Here is a 13,920-nt window from a genome sequence, read left to right as displayed (position 1 = left end):
AACGTGTTCCAGGACCCTTCTAAAAGAGGTTCTTAATCTCAAGAGGATTTTCTGGGTTAAATTAAGGTAAAATTAAAATGATAAAAGGACTAGACTTTACAGTATATACATGACTTCACCAGAGTGTATGGAGAATGGGCTTAATAATAATTACACCATCTATAAACCAGGATGACATGTGAAATGAGTCTTTATTGTAAAGTAAAAGATGAAAACATTGTTAATGAATCATTTAAAGCTCCGCACTGCAATTTTTTTTTTCCATAATATCTCATCACATATAAAACAAAAATCATCTAAAGAGTAAGATTTAAGTGAGATAAAGGAGCTTGTATTTAGACGGTGAATCTTGAATGTCTTAAGTGGAAAACAGTCTTGAAAACATCTTGTTTTGAGTCATAATCTCAGATGAAACAAGAATTTTTTGTGGCTATTTGAACAATAACTTCAAGGCATTTTGTCTCAAAATTTCTAACCTAATTTCAAGTAGGTGTTGGACTTAAATCTAGAACAGTGTCAATATATTAGAATATTATAGAACAAAAAAATACTATATTTGAGCATCACAAGCTTATTATAAGACACATCACAAGACTCATAAAATACAGCTAAAAAAAGAGTTTCCCAGGTCATTTCAAGATCACTCTTATCTTGTAAGGCTTAAATATAATGTTTTATTTCAAGAAATCTTACCAAGAGAATTTTAACTTTTTTTTTGCTTATTACAAGCAAAAAATATCTTCTATAAATCTTTTTGTGGCCTTTTTTCACTGCTCCTCTTCTTCTGCCACAGAACGTCACGGCCAACCACAGAGTGAACGACATCATCGCGACCGAGGACGGACCTCAGACTCTGGTGGGACGCTTCATGTACGGCCCTCTGGACATGGTCACTCTGACCGGGGAGAAGGTGAGAGTCGCTCACGTGACTCATCAACGATCCAATAACCCATCTGATGACTTTTAACAAGAGACTTTTCCTGTCCTCTTCATGTCAGGTGGACGTCCTGCTCATGACTCAGCCTCAGTCTGGACGCTGGGTGCACTTTGACACCGAGGTGACCAACAGCAGCGGCAGAGTCACGTACACCATTCCCAAGAGCAAGAAGCTCGGCCTGGGAGTCTATCCCATCAAGATGGTCGTCAAGTGAGTGTTTACTGACGGAGAAACCAGAGCGTGATTGAGTCAAGGTTGTTGTCCGTGAATGATGTCGTTGTTTCCTCCTCAGGGGAGACCAGACGAGTGCAGAGGCCTATCTGACCGTGTTACCGCGCTGCATGGAGTGCGTCGTCTTCAGCATCGACGGCTCGTTCGCCGCCAGCGTGTCCATCATGGGCAGTGACCCCAAGGTCCGTCCGGGAGCTGTGGACGTCGTCAGGTAACCTGTGTGTGTGTGGCAGCTGAAGGACACACCTCAGGAATCTGCACCAGCTGTGTCTCAACTCATCGTCTGGATCCTGACAATGATAAATAATGAGAGGCTGTAAAAATAGGAGAATCTAAGGTCGCACCATCGTCGAGCAGCTTTTTTTAAAGACACTTTAAGTACAAACGTACTTGAGTGTAGTCATTTCTTACTATGAGTGACACACTGGACCTTTAAAACTACTTGAAGCTTCTCCTCACTTCTAAGAAAAGTGAAAACAAGCTTATAATTGTTACATGACGTGAGATTTTTCATGTGCTTTTTTTTTTTTTTCCTCGTTAAAGTAATAAAAATATGACTTCACATAAAGTCAAGTCTGTAAAAATAGTAATTCTATTAAGATGTTATTCAAGAGAATTCACTGGACCTGTGAATCGGAGTGAAGTCGTACTAAAGTCGAGGAGTTAAGGCTTTTAGACACGTGATTTATTTCTGCCTCTTAATCATTCTAAATGTTTCCCACTGGACATTTAAAACTGCTTCAAGAAATTAGGAAATAGCTTTAATTCTCACATGATAATGTTGTGCTTTTGATTATTTTTCCCCTTTAAAATTAAGGAATAATCAAAGTGTGATAGCAAGACGTTATTTAAGAGAATTCAGTGAAACGGTGAAAACCTTGGATCGTACCAAGGTCAAAGAACCCTTCAAAGATTTTATACAAAGATATTTTATTATTCCTGAATGTTCCCCTCTGGACCTTTAACAGACGGAGATACCTGAGTTCTGAACACACTGGTTTAGAAAAGCTGATGTGTGTTATTTGTGTATTTGTGTGCAGGCACTGGCAGGACCTGGGTTACCTGATCATCTACATCACAGGTCGTCCTGACATGCAGAAGCAGCGCGTGGTTTCTTGGCTCTCGCAGCACAATTTCCCCCATGGCATGATCTTCTTCTCTGAAGGCCTGGTCCATGATCCGCTGCGACAGAAGACCATCTTCCTCCGAAACCTGGTCCAGGAGGTGACGAGAACATCATTCATGTCACTGTCTGCGCCGTTAATCTGCCTCGTGTGACGTCTCCATCGCTGACTGCTCTTTTCCTCTCTGTCGCTCTCACCAGTGTCATATAAAGATCAACTCTGCTTACGGCTCCATGAAGGACATCTCTGTTTACAACATGCTCGGCCTCAGCCCGGCACAGATTTATATTGTTGGTCGACCTTCGAAGAAATACCAAAATCAGTGCCAGGTAGTTCTGCGTCCATTTCTCTCTCTGAGCTTTTTTTTCATGCTCTTTCTACTCGAGATGAGAGCTTTTATTAATCCTCTTACTGCTGCTGCTTCTTTCTCTCTGTGTGTGTGTGTGTGTGTGTGCGCAGTTCCTGAGTGAGGGTTATGCCGCTCACCTCTCCACTCTGCAGTTTGGACACAGAGCCAGACCCAAGAAATCCTCCTCAGTCCGCATGGTCCTGAGAAAAGGTTCATTCGGTCTCTCGGCTAAGCCGGACTTCCTGTGCAAACGCACCCACCTGCGCAGGACCATGTCTGTGCAGCAGCCCGACCCGCCGTGCACGCCCAACCCCAAACCTGAGCGAGCACAGAGCCAGCCCGAGTCTGACAAAGACCCCGGAGGAGGAGGAGGAGGAGGAGGAGGAAGAGGAGGAGGTGCTGGAGGACAAGGTCCATGGGGACGATCCACCATACATCGTGGAGACACGACTCCCTGACGTCAAAAACAGAGAGGGATGGATTACAGCGAGGCTGAAGAAGAGGAGAACAAAGAGGTTTAAGTGTCCAGGGCCAAGGTGAGAGATATGTGTGAGTATGAATTTAAAGTAGCTCTGTGTCTGATTCACTGATTCATCACGAGCAGGAAACACAAGATACAATAAGGTTATTGTGACGCGCACGGTGAATAAAAACTGTGGTTTAGACGAGTCTCCTGGAACAGGAAGATACCACAGAGGACGAACTCAGAGTTCTGTGATTAAAAGTCAGAATTCTGACTTTAATATCTGAGATCTGGGAAAAAAATTAATTAAATTTAAAAAAAAAAATCAATTGGAATTCGGACTCTTTTTTCCCTCCAATTCTGAGGGGGAAAAAAATCCTCTTTCGTACAGAAACAAAAATTAAAGCAAGCAGGAAAACTGTTCTTTTAAATAATTGATGGAATCAAAAAATGAGGAATAATTAGTGTCTAATCTGGTAGAGAGTTTATTGTTTTCACAATTTGAAACAAAGCAACTAGCAAATTGCAAAGACTGCAATTGAATAGTTTTATATTTCATTGTCGTGTGTGTGCAGTTGTATCTCATGTGTTAATGCTCCAGCTTGTTTTTAAGTTATAAAACATAGATTGTTCTGAAGCTTGACTTAAAAATAAATATTAAAAGACTCAAATAATCACAATTCAATGTTGTGCAAAAGGCTCAAAATACCTCGCAATTACACGATTAAAAATTCAAAAGGTTAATGGAAATATGTAATATCTCGTATTGGCACAACAACAACAACACAGTATTGCTTTGCTTGTTGCCATAGCCTTGTTTTTGATAATTACAGTGTTGCTAGGTGAGAGGTATACATGAAAACCAACTTTTTATCTTCAGCCTGAGGAACTGAAGACAGAAAGAAAACTAGAAAAACCTCCATATGGTTTAAGCTTCAAAATGACAATAGGGGACATTTTTCCTTGTGCACCATGAAGCCGTCTGTCATTAAAATCTCCCCGAGCAAAGCAATTTTGTTAAAATCCGACCACTTTGGTCTCCTGATGAAAAGCCTGGGACTAATATAGGACTGAAAATAGCCTGAGAGGAACATTCATCTTTGAAAAAGCCAGAGATCAGCCGGGGTGATGTGGGATAGTATTTGTGAAGAGGAACAGCATGAAAAAAAACCTAATGAGAATATTGTGACCTCGTAATAAACTATTATAAATGTGAGCAAATGGAAATATGTGGTAACTTAACGACATAAATGTGAACATAATGTTTCTTTTGTTGTTGTCATGGCCATGTTTCTGTGGAAATGGTGATTTTGTGTTGGAGTAAATGAGCTTTAGCTTCTTTTCAGTTTATTTTTAAGTTCTTTTTGTCCTTTATTCATTTATTTAGTCCATGGAAACCAAAATAAATAAACATCTTCTCTTCTTAGGTCAATTTATAGGACGATAAGTAGCTTATTAGCAATCAATCAGACAGCTAATTCATCAGCTAGCTTGCATATATGGAAAGTTAGCTAGTTCACATAGATTATTAGCTAGCTCAGGTAGATAATCATAATAAAAGAATAGTAGCTAGTTAGCTAGTATAGATAGATGATAACCAACAAGCTACTGTAGATGGATGGATGGATAGATAGATACTATAGACAGGTAGCTAGTTAGCTATTATAGACAGATAGTAGCTAGGTATCTACTATTGATAGGTAGTAGCTAGTTAGCTACTATTGACAGGTAGTAGCTAGTTAGCAACTATAAACAAATAGCAGCTAGTTAGCTATGGAAAGTTAGTAGCTAGTTAGCTACTATTGACAGGTAGTAGCTAGTTAGCAACTATAAACAAATAGCAGCTAGTTAGCTATGGACAGTTAGTAGCTAGGTAGCTACTATAGACAACAGATAGCAGCTAGTTAGCTACTACAGACAGATAAGTAGTCTGTATTTATAGAGCACCTTTCTCGTCTCAACCACTCAAAGCTACTTTACACTAAAGATCTATGTGCAGCACATTTTTATCTCTCATTTTTCATACACATTAACACGAGTTAACCCGGAGCAACCTGGGGTTAAATGTCTTGCTCAAGGAGGACACATTAACATATAGTCTAGTGGAGCTGGGAATCAAACCCACAACCCCCAGGCGACTTGCTCTACCACTGAGCTACTGTCGCTATAGATAAATAAATAATAGATGGTGTTACAGTACAAATCCATGAAGTTGTGGAACTTGGACAAAAATGGTCAAAATGAAGCGAGCGAAGCTTAGAAGAAGAGAATCGTTTTAATTCTTCTTGATTCCAGCTCCAAAAAAATAGATCAGTGTTCTAATGTAAGTCAATAGCGTGCGTCATTAAAATCCCCTGACGAGAGCAATTCAGTTCAAATCCAGATGAAAAGCCTGCGACAGAAATAGAACATAGATGTGCAGACATGAAATGAAGTGGTGATGTTTGATTTGTGTCTCCTGTCACATGATTATCTTCACTGACTCACAGAGGTCGTCGTGTTTGTCATTCAAAACAGACGACCTCTGACCTCTGATCAGATCCTACACGAGAACGTTCAGAGTGACGTCCTCTGAAAGCTCCTCTGAACGTCTGATTTATGAACACATGAACATTTATTGTTATTCTACTGTCTGAGAGTACGGAGGCCAGACACCGACGACTGTTCTGTGACATTCTGAATATTAACAGCGACACAAATAAGTCACGATAATAATGATTATTTATATCAAATATGACAGGATTATGTGAAAGAGTTATTACGACCAGAAAAGTTCTGTTCTGTCAAAAGAACCAAACGCCTTCAGATTATTAATCTATACTTCACTTCAGACCAGTAACTGTCTCTGTTTTGAATTTTATTTAATGTCACATCATCAATAAGACACTTTGTTAAGACACCACGTTAAAAAGACACAAGGAAGTGGAAAAAGTGAAGACAATTCGTGAAAGCACTTAAAGTAATTATTATTATAATATTATTATAACCTGATATTTTGAGCGACAAAACATAGAATTGTGAAAATGAAAATTGAAAATGCTGCTGGCTCTGTTTACGTTTGAAAACACTGTCACACTATTCTCTTCAGCTGTTGAACGAAATGCTTAAACGTGTTAAATCTGTACTGTAGTGGGTAACGTTTGTTGATTATTGTCTTTATTATTATTATTGTTATTATTATTATTATGCTGCTTCTGTTTGTCGTTTATGAAACGGAAACAATTTAACATGGACGTGTTTTCCTGCACGTTTCATTTGAAAACACTCATTTGTCATTTGGGGGCGGAGACCACGGAGGGCACCGCCCTCTTATGATTGGTCACATTCACTGTGATCACAACAAGGACCCTCTTGTATCTGATTGACAGCTGTCACGGAGAATTTGCAATGTTCATAAAAACAAAATTTATATTTGATGTTTTATTCATTTTTACATTTAAAGCAAGGGTTTAAACTTTCATAAACTACGAGAATCAACTTCCTGTTTGCACCAGTGAACCTAAAAGGTCACGTGACACAGTGTGGACGCAGATCTCTGACATGGAGCTGAAATAAAGTCTCGTCTGTACAGAGATTGTTTTACTTCAGTGGAAACATCGTGGTGTAGATTTAATCTGAGATGAGTTTTCATTAACTGTCGCGTGAATAAGAATTTCCCTCTGATTGTTATCACATGAGGACTAATGTTCTCCACCTGCACCGTCCTGCTTCTGTACAATGGTGGAGATTGGGTTTATTTTGTAGGAACAAACGTCCACAAACATGAGCGTCACGTCTAATCACCGTCTCTTGTTTCACAGTGTCTCCTCTCCTCCTCTCTCCTCTCCTCTCCTCTCTGCTGGTATTTTCCTCTCCTCTCAGCTCCTGCTTCCTCCTCCTTGGCCCTCGACACTTTCTGTCGCCTGTTCTGTTTCTTCTTCCTGACCTGATGTGGAGAACGTCTTTGTGCCTGACAGTTCAAGGAGACGCAGGAGCAATAGATGCCAAGTGTTTGTGGGTTTTTTTTTTTTTTACTGTGAAATCAGAGGAATTTGCTTGTTGGTGAAGAGTCTGGCACGTGTGGTGGATTATGGATTATCAGCAGATTATGAGACGTCGCAGCGTCCACACTGCTGTGTCGGCAGCTGCTCGTGTAAATACTCGACACTCGTCTGGACACAGAAGCTCCGACTGTGGAGGTTTAACTCGCACACGAGCTCAGACCCCGTCGTTTGTGACGTTTTCCTCTCACTGAGCCAGCGACTCCGGCCCTTTTTACGCTTCCTTGTTTTGGAGCAGTCGGGCAGAACACACGCCGTCTGACAGCTGGTCCGGTGTCACTGGAGCGCGGCGGCGTTCGTGCTCGACTCGGCTCTGCCCCGGGTTTTTTGCATTTGCACTATGGAAGCAGGGACACCTCATTCCTCAGTAAACCTACTGTGATTCTAAGACTTGTATTTACGTTGTTCTTGTAACAACTGGAGGATTCAAACAAAAATGAAAAGTGGTGATTTGAACATAAAAATGTTTACAGATTGAAGAAATCTGGGGCCTCATTTATAAAAGTCACCTGGCGAAACATGCGTCTGCAACTCTTACCACACACAGTGGGATTGATAAAGAAATCCACGTGGAAAACATTTACTGTGACGCAGTGAGATCATGAAATAAAAATCTCCTCACTTATGATATCAAATGAGCTTCAGCAGCAGCCCTATCCTTAACCCTTGAATAATCCCTTAAGACTGTGAGTACCTGACGAAATCCAGGCCATCTATATTTGTGAAGCTCGTTAAATCAACCGCACTGGACCAAAGTGCTGCACAGAAGAATAAATGAAAGATTTATAACCTCCCACAAACCAATAAAATACGTGTAAAGACTTAAAAACAACTAAAAACTAAAAGTAAATGGAATGTTAACAACGTTAATATTAGGCGTGAGGGGAAAAATCCATATAGTGAAATTTTGTACTGGTTACAAATAGAATTTGTGCTTTTAGTTTATCGCATTATGGGATTTCGCAAATACTCCGTTTATCGCAATGTCATAATATCGTATTGCAAAGTCTCTGGTGATTCTCACCCTGATTAAATGTCAAAGGCCGAGGAGAAGGGATTTAAAAACAACTTTGAATGTCAGTATAAATTTTCCGACGAGCAAATGTTTGCTAATTTACTGTTATATCTGTAAAACTTAACATTTTGATTGGTAAATGAATAATTTCCACAAGATCTTTGTTGAAGTAAAATTTATGCAAATCCACTCTTAAAAGAAAAGTTTTTAGAAAATTCTGAAAAATTTTGTTCGAGCACCCAAAATAATTCTCCTATGACCCATCTGAGGGTCTCGATCCAGTCTTTGGGAAACAGTGCTGTCAGTGTGTTGTCTCTCAATCTACATTATGTACATTAAATAAATGGATAAACTGTACATGTAAAATACTAAATTCATGAAACAGACGTTTAAAAAAAAAAAAACGTAGGTTTTCAAGTTCCAGTTTATTAAAAAGATTATTTTTACTTTTCTCACACACTTATTTCACATTCCTGTTGTGCTTTTTAAAAAATTATATTACGCACACAAAATCTTAACTAAAGAAAGTTTTTTTGGGGGGGCCCAGAAAATATGTCCCGTGACACATCTGTGGGTCCCCGACCCAGCGTTTGGGAACCTCTATTCTACACAACTCCACTCCAATTGCTTTTCATTGGTTAGAAAATTCTGCTGCTGCCGAGGCTCCAAAAAGTTTAATTTTAAATGATTCCTGATACTCTGACATCAGGAATTTGACATTTTATTTCTGGCGCTCTTCTCCGTTCTTTCCCGCGTCGATGATCCATTAATTTGGTCTGGATATTCTTTTAGTACAAACGATGATTGGACGATTGTTGTAAGACACTGAGAACAGAACACTGCAGGTTCTTTGCAGGTGTTTGTTTATTTTGTGCCACGACATTTTCTGAATGTGAATATTTTCCTTGATTTCGTGATTTCCAGTGTTCGCCAGGTTTTCGTACAGATGATTCTACGCCGACTTTTAAAAATGAGGCTCCCGGAGTTTGTTTACATGACGACAGTTTGACATATTTACAGTAATAAGTGTAAATGTAATTCTTGGTAACGTTAGTTTAGTGGCTCGCTCGCAGGATTCTGTGTCATAGACGGAATCCGTTTATTACGACAGCGATAGATTTGTGATGAGATCTGACGCCGTGTCTCGTGTAGAATAAATAAATAACAGTGTGACCATGTTTTAAAAACTCTGTGCAAGTCAAACTTATTTTTCTATGAGGAAATAACTGTAAATAGACCTATTTTCATCGTCTATGTTTTGGAACCTTTTACTTGTTGAACGGTTGATTTTTGCCTTAAACTGGATTTGATGTGTTTGTGTTTGTTAGATAAACAAAAAAAACAATGATTATTTTACTTCTTTGACCAAAGTATTGAGTTTTGCTCACAGACATAGACTGTATATAAAAAGTGGGCGTGGTTTTCTAGTTTGTCGTCACACAATGCAAATATTCATAACACGGTGCGTATGAGGCGAATGTCGTGAATTAAGCTCATTTTTGTGCTCTTCTTGTGTTCGACTTTCTCACTGAGTTTATTCCAAGCTTGTTCTCTCTATATATTTTTAAAAGCCGTCTGTAGATAAAACTCAAGTTTTTCTTGTTGGACGTCGAACACAGACGTCTGTCGCAGAATCGTTCGCCAAATTGTTGTTTTTTTGCCAAAATTTTAATTTTTTCCAATTTGAGTTTACGTAAAAATGCAAACATGCCACAGTATTCTTGAAATGCGCCATGCCTGTGCGTTAACTTTCTTTGTGAGACTGCGCAAATATCGCCCTACGTGACTAATGACTAAGTAGACTTAATACGATGCTACCTCCTTGACTTTTATTTTGGCGCCCCTACAACAGTTTTTTGTTTCAATAGCCACCAGGGGGCGACTCTGCTGGTTGCAAAAATAACTCAGAAAAGAACAGCAAAAATTAGCTTGAATGTCTGTAAATGTTCAATATTATCGGCAACATATCGGTATTGGACATTTTAGCTTGAAAGTGTTTTATCAGATATTACTGAACACGTAACAAGATCCCCCAAAACAATGAATGACAAACACTCACTGAATATTAGAGGTGGGGGAACAAATGCAGGTGAAATATTGCGATATTTTACGTGGTGATATTTGTATCGCTTTGTAAACACCAAGTATCGAATTTGTGTATTTTTTTGCATGTATGTTTTTTAACTGGCGTGACAAACGTTGAATTTTAAAAGTGTTTAAGAGCTGTTGTGTGAATATATCGCAATATGTACGTAACTTCTTGACTTCTATGCTAGCGTCATCCAACGCTTTTTATTTGCACAATGAAGAAAATGTACGTGAGTACGAAAAACATGACATGATTTTCACTACAGAAGAAACTAAATAACCTTTTTGTTTTGATTATCGGCCAAAAGGCAATATTGTGCGTCCCTACATATGAGTGGACACCAGTGTGATTGACAGCTGGTATCGTCCAATAGGAGCCAAATTTTTTAAACCTTGTGGCTTCAAAACGTTTTGCAAGACTCCGCCCATTTTTATATACAGTCTGTTTTGTTACATCACATCTGTCAAAGTGCTTTTTTATCGGCTGACATTTTGTTTTAAAGCTTGTGTATATATGTGTGTGTGTGTGTGTGTGTAAGTTGAGTTGTGGTGGAACTGTAGTAACAGTGTGTGTGTTTGCATACCTGCATGTTCTCATTGCAGTACAGTGTGTATTTTTACAGGTGTGTGTGTGTGTGTGTGTAGTTTTGAGTGGAGCGTGCGAGCCACAGGGAGGCGCTGCTGTATCTATGACTTGTTTTCTTTTACCTCCTGAACTATAATCCAGTAGGTGGTGCAGTAATTATCTCTGATTACCACTCAGTGTGTGTGTGTGTGTGTGTGGCTCCCTGTAGTGACGCCTCTGTAATCGTAGAAACACCAATTAAGTCTGTGATTGTATGATATTGTAGAAACACTGAAATACTCTGTAAAAGTATAAACACTATTATTACACAAGCCCGTGAATGTACACAACGAACCAGTGACTGTGTCAGTCTGTGTCACGCACACACACGTGAGGATATTTTTCTGTCATGGTTTTAAACCAGAGCAGTGAAATATTCAAGCATTTTAGCAAAGCAACGTTTAGAAAATGGCAAATTATGATCCACTGGTGATTCTTCTCCTCATGTTCGTTATCGGCAGTTGTTTCCGACCGTCGCGCCTCCCTCACAGTTGTCATTTGTGAATAAGCGAGGACTAATTATTTATGAACACATTATTAACACGCTTACATTTGTGAGAAATAATTGTAACTGAGGCAAAGCGCAGATGATAATGTTCCCTCCTTATACTTTCACTCATTTAGTGAAATGAATGGAAACTGAAACAGACTTTTATGGAATAAGATCAAGACCATTTTGTGGTAATTGTTTAATTTGTCTTTTATAAGAAATGTTCTTCCTGAAAATTAAATTTAATTAATTGTGTACTTAGAAGTAAGTACACAACAATTTGCCAGTTCTCGTGTCCAAGTGATTTTTCAGCTTCTTAAATTTGAATATTTTCTAGTTTCTTTGCGTCATAAAAACAAAGTTAAAAACTGAATCATGACTCATCGATAAATGATAATTCAATTGTGAAAAGAGTATTAAAGATAAATAGCAGAGAATCACTGAAATATAAATCAACAAAACTACTGATATTTAAACCGTAAAATGTCGAGTGTTGGTCAAGTACAGCACAGCAGACTGATACAAAATAAATGAAAAATCACCTTCATGAATTCTTAGGGTTCTTTTATGCTTGGTCATCTTTTATTTTGATAATCTGACCGACTGTGCTTGAAAATTGACAGAGAGAAGTATATTTGTGTGATATTTTGAAATGTAGTCGTCTGTTTTTTTGGCATCATGTCTAAAATACACCGTGTAAAGCAATTTGTTACATTCATCACCTTAAGTACAAAAATGGTCATCAGATTATAAAATGCATTTTATGTACATTGTTGTACATTTTGAATTCCTTGCCTCAGATTTGTGTATTATTGTTTTATTATTGAGCATCATACTTTACCCTTATTTCCTCATTTGGTATGGATGTAATTTTACTTGTAGAGCAGCATGTGACCATGACTGATACTGAAAGTATTGAACATTAATATTGTTTTGTTTCTAATGATCAGGATTGATGTTGGTTTAAAAAAAAAATTGATGTTTATTGAAAGTTGAAAATTAAAAGTTTAATAGCAGTTAATGTGGATGGGACAATTTTGGACTTATGGTGCTGTGAGTGTAGTTCTTTTTAAAAAGTGACACAACACGAAAAAAAAATAATCTAAGTTCATGTAGAAAAACATTAATGCTGTAATGAATTACCTTATCTTAATGAAACATCACAGGTTTAAATACATTATAAATGATCCATAATTTGGTTTTGATGACAATTTTCTGTTGAATATTGTCTAAACAAATACGCAACAAGCGTTAATTTAAGTTTAAATCTCGTCACTGTTCAGGTTAAAGGTCACCAGTGACTCCCAGTGTCCTGTCAATGTGGATCCAGTAAAATAACCCCAACAGAAAAACACAGATCCAGTAAACGTTCCCTCAAACATCCAGGCGCGACCCTTTCGTCAAAAACCAGACCGACCTGAACCTGACCACTGAACCCTCACGTGTGCGTTCATGCGTGGAATTAAAGGTTTTGCTCTGTAACGTCACAGAAATATTCTCCAATTTCAACTGCATGCAGTCTGATCTCATTCTGCTTTACTTTATCAAGTCCTTTATGACGGAGAAGTTAAAGGGGGTCAGCGTTAATCCAAGTCCAGAACAAACCTGAGAATTTGTATTTTGATAATCTGATTGGCTGTGTTAATGTACATGGCTTTAAAATTGAAAAAGGTTAGTGTTTTTATGTGATCTTTTCAAATGTTGACTTCTGTTTCTGTGGCATTTTTTGTTGCATTCATCAGCTTAAGTACAAAAACGTCCCCCTTCAAACCGTTTCAAACTAAGTTCATTTTAAATGAAATATTTTGAGATTATTAACTGACATCTTTGTGCATGTCCTTTTTCCATTTGTCCTCAAATATTCATAATTTACCAGTGACTAAGTACGAATTTGTGTTGTCAAAGAGTCTAATTTGCCATTTATTAACCATTTGTAGGTCTTTAAAAAGTAGAAGTTTTTTTTTTTAGGTAACACTTTACAATGAGGGTACATCAATTAGCGTTAGTCAATACTGTTATTAGCATTTACTATCAGTTAGGCTTTAACTTTTACAATTTATTCATGTTATTCAGTTTAATTAACTTATTTATTCATATAATATTCAAAGGTCTATAAGCTATCGTTGCTTGACTATAATTAAGCATTTATTAACCAGTAATTAACCGTTATTAATGCTCCTTGTGACTGTTATTGTAAAAAGGGAAACATGTTACACAAATGTGTTAGTATGTAGAGAAGTGGAGCATTAATAACGGTTAATTAATGGTTAATAAATGCTTATTTATAGTTAAGTAACATTACCACTATGAACCCTTGAATAATGTATGAATTAATACCTTAACTAACGTTAGTAAATGCTTATTATAGCATGAACTAATGTATATTATAAAGTCTTACTGTTTATTTTCACTTTATTTACGAGTAGCTGACTGTGGCCTTTTTATTTAACTGTGGGGAAAAAACTGTTTTTTTTTTGTTCCGCTGTGATAATGAACATAATTGTTGTGGTTATTGACTTCACTTCTTATCGCTGTATAAATAAAGATACTACACACTT

At 37.8% G+C, this 13,920-nt stretch overlaps 1 protein-coding gene across 1 annotated transcript in view; it reads left to right on the top strand.

Annotated features, from left to right (window-relative positions):
* pitpnm3 (PITPNM family member 3) overlaps positions 1-13,920 on the top strand; it is an 85,652-nt gene extending 71,732 nt beyond the window's left edge. Inside the window, 8 exon segments of the mRNA XM_058634996.1 lie at positions 794-910; positions 999-1,147; positions 1,230-1,379; positions 2,209-2,392; positions 2,493-2,621; positions 2,752-2,996; positions 2,998-3,177; positions 6,905-13,920. Of these exon segments, the coding sequence (XP_058490979.1) occupies positions 794-910; positions 999-1,147; positions 1,230-1,379; positions 2,209-2,392; positions 2,493-2,621; positions 2,752-2,996; positions 2,998-3,177; positions 6,905-7,028 (1,278 nt within the window). The 3' untranslated portion in view covers positions 7,029-13,920.

This window comes from Solea solea, chromosome 7, assembly GCF_958295425.1.
Source record: "Solea solea chromosome 7, fSolSol10.1, whole genome shotgun sequence".
NCBI classification, from domain to species: Eukaryota; Metazoa; Chordata; class Actinopteri; order Pleuronectiformes; family Soleidae; genus Solea; species Solea solea.
The sequence above is the reverse complement of the archived record's forward strand: the minus strand, read 5'-3'. Positions and strand labels throughout refer to the sequence as shown.